The sequence below is a fragment of the Asterias rubens genome, chromosome 9, assembly GCF_902459465.1.
Source record: "Asterias rubens chromosome 9, eAstRub1.3, whole genome shotgun sequence".
NCBI lineage: Eukaryota > Metazoa > Echinodermata > Asteroidea > Forcipulatida > Asteriidae > Asterias > Asterias rubens.
This window is the reverse complement of record NC_047070.1, coordinates 2,588,804-2,596,636: the sequence shown is the minus strand read 5'-3', so window position 1 is coordinate 2,596,636 and position 7,833 is coordinate 2,588,804. Positions and strand designations below refer to the sequence as shown.

The window sequence follows — 7,833 nt, the reverse complement described above, 5'->3', positions numbered from 1 at the left end:
GATTTGACTACCATAAATGGCCGACCGTGTTAGTTGACGAGGTAAAAGGAAAACTGTGCAATTTCGAGGCACGTCTGCATGTATAATTGTATTCTACTTTAACAACATCTTTCTACGCTAATGCATTTTGTAAAAAAACCCAGTTACAAACGCTTTTCAAAGACTAACTCAACCGATCCAAGGCAACGTGTTCCTTTAAGTCATCAATACAGTTATACATTGTTGTTTTAAATTGGTCAAGATTATATTCAGTTTATGAAATATTATTTGGAAATTGATTGGCTTTTACTGTTCTTTGAAATTTAAATCATTATAAAAACAAAACCCTTATTTATTTAAAGCTGATTGTTTGTAGCAGCAAAATTGAAATTTAATATTGTATTTCCATGAGTTTGTTTTTGAATACTTGACTTTTTGATTTTTTCGTGAGCAGGTATAATTGCACACACAAGATAGTTTCATTATTAAAACTGACGTTGAGTTGATGCCGATGATTGGATTTGACAATGCTTTAGAAGAGATTTCATTATCTAGAGCTCTAGTTATTTTAAACTGTCACATTTTTCTTTAAAACAGCTGAAGAATCTAACATTTTATTTCTTCTACTTCAAGGTGACAATACAAACAAATGATTTAATTGGTACATAATAAAAGTCCACCAGGGAATTGTTTGTACTGTCAGTAACACTACAAGGGTGGGTGCCTAGCCAGTCTAAATTACAAGGAGAAAAAAACTGCTGAAAATACCTAAAACATAAACAATTTAATGAATAGGTGGGAGGTGATGCAAGTGTCAGCACTTGTTGGGCAGTAAACAAGAGACACAGAGATGCTACATATAAAACAAATACCTCAATTCCAAGTAATTTTTCCCGCAATTGCTGAGCTGAAAGTAAACGAATGTTTCTATATTTAAAAAAAAAAAAAAAAATTCTCCCTATTTAGTTTAATGTTATTCCAAATACGAAACATCTCCCTGATTGTTGTACAAAATCTCCCTGATTTTAAGATGCAAATTACGAAATCTCCCTGATTTTAAGATGCAAATTACGAAATCTCCCTGATTTTAAGATGCAAATTACGAAATCTCCCTGATTTTAAGATGCAAATATTGGCAACTCTGTAATCGCTTCGCAGAAAACTGTTTAATATTGCAAGATTGTCAAGATCGCATAGTAGCTGGCCTGAACATGTCACTATTAATAAATGAGCCGAGGAGTTGCACTAGATAGAATGAGGTTCTTCGCTGGTAAATATTGCATACATTAGTATGACAAGTGAAACAACAGGATAGATACCAATCAAAAGCACTCTAAATCACATTTTGATCGGGGTTGTTTCTCTTCGAGGAAACCTCTTTGTGCAAAGCTATTGTGTGGCCTCCTTAATGCGTCTTCACTGTTGGTATTATTATCACTAGAGTTCGGATCTTAAGGATGAAATGAACCTGTCAGTCATAGAGCAAAGGATTATTGGATAGTGTTGCCATGACAACTTTCTATTGAATAGTGAGACGGGTATGGTCAAGCTTTGAACGGTGATGAGTTTGTGCCAAGTGTAGGGATTCTGTGTAGAATGTGATTAGACTAACTCTTTGCACCTTGGTCAGGATGGGTGGTTGAGTGGAATTAAATCCAATCCAGTCTTCTGAAACTCTTTGAGAATTGATTTGATGTATGAGTTGACAATGTATTTATTTTGTTGTATTGTTTGTTTTTCTCCTTTCTGCAGGGTTTAGTTGGTAAGGGTACAGGCAGTGAACATGCATGGATGACGCAACGGATGCAGCTGATGTAGTCAGTGATAGTCTGCCGGGCAGCGAAGAAGGTGAGCTGGACATCGATCTGGACATCGAGGGCAGACTGGGCGACTCCATCAAGAAGGAGCAGCAACAACAGATTGAAGAGCCAGAAAGCCCTGAAGCCAACAAAACTTCACAAGTGGGCAACGGGGACTCGGCCACGTCCCCGCACAAGAACCTAACTGGCTACCAGTGCAAACTCTGCACCGTCTTACTGTCATCTCAGGGTGCTCTTGATGAGCACATGAACATTCACAGTGGCTCACGGCCGTACAAGTGTCGTGAGTGTAACTTCAGCTGCTCTCTTCACAACACACTGATTCAACACCTGGCCGTTCACAGCCACCCGAGGGCTGATATGAACAGCCAATCTTGGGCAGAACAACACGCTCTGTACAACAACCACACGGACAGGCACTCGGAACATGTACCTTTGCCTCCTCGAATGCCACTCCCTGAAAACCACACCCCAACGTTACCCTTCTCTGCTGCTGTAGAGCAAGCCCTCATGCCTTCGGGACTTCCTAGCTTTCCAGATCAGAGCAAGGTGTTCCAATGTAAGCTTTGCACGCATATATCTCCTACAAAGACCCATCTGAATGAACACATGAACGTTCATACCGGAAAGAAGCCCTACAAATGCTTGGTGTGCGGCTTTAGCAGTGCCTTTCGCAGTAGTCTTATGCGCCACCTCATCGTCCATACGGGAACAAGCAAACAGTTTAAGTGCGATTCCTGCCACTACCAGACCCCGTACAAGTGTAACCTTCAGGCCCACAGACGTAAGCGTCACAACTCCAATTCCATTGACAACATTGACATGAACTACCCTCCCATTTCCTCCTCTAACCAGCCCCCACTGGAGGACAGCCCCCCGTTGCAATCTCACAGTAAACTGTTCCCTTCCGAGGAACAGGCTCGTTACCTCATGCAGTCGGAGCTGACCAACTCAACCCACTCAACTCATCCTTCTCACGAAAACTCAGGAAACAGAAGGCACTCTCTCTCGCCAGATGACCATGATTCTTCAGCCTCTAATGACACTCATGACTCTGCAAGAATCAATAACTCTCAGGTGTCCTTGTCAAAGGCTAACGATTTCAACAGGTATAACTCAGAGGGGTCAGTTGTACCTCAGTCCCCAGAGCCTCCAGTGCTGGAGAAGAACACGCTGGTAGGAGAGGCTGAGACTAATGAGCGGCCAAAATCAGGAGAAGGGTTGGATTACTCCAGCCCTACCATGACCAATAATATACAGGACATGATGGCCAATACATCTCAAAGTGCTATTTCCATCCTCTCCAATTCTGTGTCCTCGGCCTCTTCAGCTCTAGGATTACCCTCTGTTGGGAACTTTGTGAGCAGTATGAGCACCAACATGGTCACCAGCATTCCTAGCACCTCCCCACAACATCCTCTCAGTGAAATCTCAGTCATAACCCCTCTACAGTGGGCTGGTGCTGGCTTCCCCATCTACAGACGAAAGAAGGAAGGAGGGGCCCGCAAACGAAAGCGTACTCCTATTCCCAAGCGTAACTACCTCATATCACCGAATGGTGAAGACGTGAACAACTCATGGGCGGATATGAGACCTGAGATCTCAGAGTATGTTCGCTCTGGTGGTGAATCTCAAGCCAGGCAATACTGCCAGGTTACTCAGGCTTACAGCTTAAAGACAGAGGAGCCTCTGCCTTATGCAATGAAACCCAACAGTGTGAATGGCGTGGATCTCTCCGTGGGACCCCGAGATGTGATCTACCCAGACATGGATCCCATTAGCAACAGCTCGGTGTCTCCAAGCAGCCAGAATGCTGATGAGCAGTCGGAGGAGCGTAATCACGTACCTCAGCACCTGCCAGTCATGTTGGAGCCACCGTCCCATAGCAGCCTAGGCTTCAACCAAGCAAGCCAGGCCACCCAGACCGACGTGCAGACGGGTAATTCTTCAGGTAAGTTAGATGGGCAGTCTCAGACGGATCAGGCGACACTGGATCCCTCTTCTGTTCCTAGTAACCTCCTTAAGTGCCCACACTGTGAGACCTACTTTGCCGACCATGTTATCTTCACTCTGCACATGAGTTGCCATGGTAGCAGGCATCCACTTCAGTGTAGCATATGCGGGTATGTTTGTAGGGATAAAATTGAATTCACCTGTCACATAACTCGCAGTCAACACATGAGATGAGTAGATGACAAAGGAGGAAAAAAACAGGTGTTTTTATTTGTCTTTTTCAAAGTAACAGGATGAAAGTTTGTTTTCGAGTTATTCAGCTATTACCTCTTGCGGAATGCGGACCACTTTTATTGCTGTAAATCTTGATGATAATGGATTGTAAGCTTAAACTCAGGGAGTATGAAATATTAATATTAAGCTGCCATTGTCAAGTTTTATGTGTAATGTCTTGTATGTATGGTGTTGTTTCAAATATACATGGATGAGAAATCAAGTAATTATTATTTTTTTTGTATAAAAAAAAGACGTCTATATGTAAATGCACTTGTTGGCGCGATAAATATAGGAGTATATATAAAATGAGGCCAGTCAATGGCAAACATCTTCATGTTTGTTTAAACCAACAATGTTTAAAAGTATAACATAGAGGAGTGTGGTACGACTTTTGGACAATTTTATAAAGTAGCTCTTTCATAAACGATCCGAGAGGTTTGTAATATTTTTTACAAAGAAACCCGCAAACAAAGGTTTGGAAGTGTTTGGACGTACATGAGATATTTGTTGAAAAGGAGATCAAGTGCAGGCCACAACAGTCTTTGTTGACAAAGTTTTATTAAAAGACATGAAAGTATTCGCACTTCAACAGTGAACTTGTAAATCATGTTAGCAACTAGGAAATTATTGAACTACAGCAACAAACCTCTTTGGGGGGGGGGGGGGAAGGGGTGGTATGTGATGAGTTTATACCGCTGGGTTGGTAAGTTGACATTTGGTGAGACAGGAGAATTTTCTACCTCTGAGAAATATGTTTGTAAAAAATCTGGGTGATTGATAGGAATGGTGGTGACCTGGTGCCTTGATATTTTACGGTTAAATCCCCAACCACTAATAATTCTTGCATTTTGTTTCTGGGTTTGGTTGTGGTTGTGCACTTTTTTTCTTTTCGTGTAGAGTTTTTTTTTAAGGTTTAAACCGACATGTACCGGTGGAAAGGTTATTCATTTCCCTTTGTGTCATTGTAAATATTTTTGAGTTCATTTTTTTTTTTTTTTTTTTTTTTTTTTTTTCGCAAAGGTTATCTGTTGAATCTTACATTTTCTTGGCCAAAAAGTAAAGTACGACAAAACTTAATTGAGACACGTCAAGAATGCTATTCTGCAATGGCGTAAAATATTGTTAAGAAAAATAATTGGTTAATAACCGGCAAGACACAAATTTGAGAACCCAATAACCTGTCAGTTTTGTTCTGATCAGTTAGGGATAATGACAAAAGCCATTTCAATAACATGGAGAATTGTTAAATTTAATTAACAGAACACTTTGATAGAAACAGGTTAACAACCATCTATGTTTTCAGATTTTTTTGGGGGGATTAATTCTTAAAAATCTCTCTGTAAAGCGCTTCTGTCAATGACCCTCATTAAAAATTACAAGGTCCGTGATAATCAACATACTGAATATTTCCTTCTTCAGCTCATAATAAAAGCGTCGTCAGCTGTCAAAGTAAAATCGCAGTTCTTGTTGACAATGGCTCACAAAGAGCCTCTCATACCACACAGACTATTCATTTACAGATAAATGAAGCAGTCCACTCATTTAAATAGAAATAATACATTTAAAAGTTCATTGTGAAATACAGCAACTGACCTCTGACCTTTGTACCTCACATAACAGAGCAATATGGGTACTCAAAAGATGTACTTATATTTTGAGAGCAGGTTGTTAACCTTTATCTCCATGTCGTTGTTCTGGGTCACTGGTGGAAACAAAACAAAATAAGTAATGTAGTCGACCTTTGAATCAGGTAGCTATGAACTGAGTTTGTACCAAAAAAACCTAATCTTTATGTGAAAGCTCAAACCTGACAAGATTATAGTGATTTGACAAGCGTTTTTCTTTCCCTTCAATGTGACCCTTTTACAAACAAATTTGCAATGGCATGCTAGAAATAATCTTTGTTTTCTACAAATTCCATGCAGGTTTGCATGCTGTGGTTATTAATTGTTAACTGCACTCAAAATTTGAACTTAACATTTGACCTCATAAAATTTGTAACCAATATCAGTTTGAATTGCTTTTATATGCTAGGAAAGATAGAGGCTTGCTGCGCGATACATTTGTAATTTATTTGTGTTTTTTTTGCTTTTTTTTGTGACAGGTTGTTGGGTATCCTTTAACATTTGTTATTTACTTTTAGTTGTTGCTTTTATGACCTCATGAAAATAAGTGTACAATCCCAAAAGTAAGGTGTTGGTATATTTTTTTCTGTTTGTTACGTTACCTTGGATTTTTTTTCCCTTTAGAAATCTAAAATGAAATAAATTAAAGAGGCCAAAACTTTGTTGTGATGTGTTTTAACTCAAGTCAGTGGTAGGGTTTCATAACGCCATTGACAAAATGCCAAGCATATTTAAATATTTATGTATACACATCAGGGACAGTTTGTTTTATATTGTAATAATAATAAAAATCATAATAATTATTAATAATATACGATAAAATCATTGAGATTGTATAATGAACTAACGAGTGTAACAGCACATGTTTGATTAATACTCTTAAGTATCAACTTTTAAGTGACTATTTTTTTTGCTTTGGTTTTCTAGATTTAGGTAACTGCTCGTTGCTGGGGGTAAATTTATATTGTAGTAATTTTGCTTACACGGCGTCACTCCTTTCGGAGTTTGCCGTTTCTTTGTGCGTGTATTTTTTACCTCGAAATCTGTTTTGCTTGATTTGTTGCACTGAAGTATACATACACAGACAATCCCTCCTTCCCCCCCCCCTCCCCCAAATCTGAAATGTAACCCATTATTACGATTTCCAAATTTCAACCTCAGGATTTCATTTTCAACTCTCATTTGTATTACGAAACGAACTGTCCGTAATTTCTCAATGACATTTTTTATATAATTTTTTGAGCAAAAAATAAAGCCAAAGTCCTACGACCTCGATTACTAGTTCTGGAAAGCAGTTTCTCCGGCTCGAGGTTGAGGTTTTTTTTTTTTTTTTTTTTTTTTTTCATAGCAATTGTGATTATGCTTTTAGTCGTGGTCCGTGGCATGTATCCTTTGTTGTAGAGGCCAGTTTTGGATTGCGAGAAAGTGCAGAACGATTGTAATGAATACAATCTCCCTTCCATGTTACACTGGCCTCTAATTTTCTAGTACAATACAATCTGAGAGTGAATGCTCGTTCCATGAATTGGCAACGATGAATAATAATGACGCCATGGTGACAAAGGTTGTGGCTGACTTAAACGCCTATTAATCCACAGCGTGAAGTTAGGGCACCAGGTTCAATCGGGCAATTTATTTTTTGAGTGTCGCTTTGATTATTTGTTAATATTAATTAGTGGGTTGATTTGGGTTGGGTTGATTTTTATATTTGGAAGAATTTTATATCTTGTAATTTAACACTCTTGAGTTATATGCAAAATTCACATTTTGTCATAGATTCAATTCTGAAGATAAGTAAAATATTTTATTGAAGAAATACCAAACACACCTGAAAAAATCATTTTCCGATAACAAATATCAAAAGAAATGTATCACATTTTCATTTTTCATGCACCCTTTCAAAGATTTTCATTTTAAGAAATAAAGAAAAAAAATTGAAACCTTTTTTAAGTTGAGTTTGAAATATATGGTTCTACAGCAATAAGAAATGAAAACAATTATGCATTTTAAATTTTACCAAAAACAATAAGGGTTAGAGGAAAAATTAATGACCCTACCATGAAAGCAGTTTAAGAATTTGAGGGTTGATTAAAAAAAAGGAAAAAAGAAGAAGATAATTATGAGGTTTCGTTGAGCTTTAAGACTAACCGTACATACACTATGCACGCCATGCGGTTGCA

At 38.5% G+C, this 7,833-nt stretch overlaps 1 protein-coding gene across 1 annotated transcript; it reads left to right on the top strand.

The window, feature by feature from the left end:
- The first annotated feature begins 1,766 nt into the window (after nucleotides 1-1,766).
- On the top strand, nucleotides 1,767-4,705 carry LOC117295063. The gene has a single exon (XM_033777636.1). It carries the CDS (start codon nucleotides 1,767-1,769, stop codon nucleotides 3,984-3,986), a length of 2,220 nt encoding a protein of 739 aa, XP_033633527.1. The 3' UTR covers nucleotides 3,987-4,705.
- The last annotated feature ends 3,128 nt before the right edge of the window (nucleotides 4,706-7,833 follow it).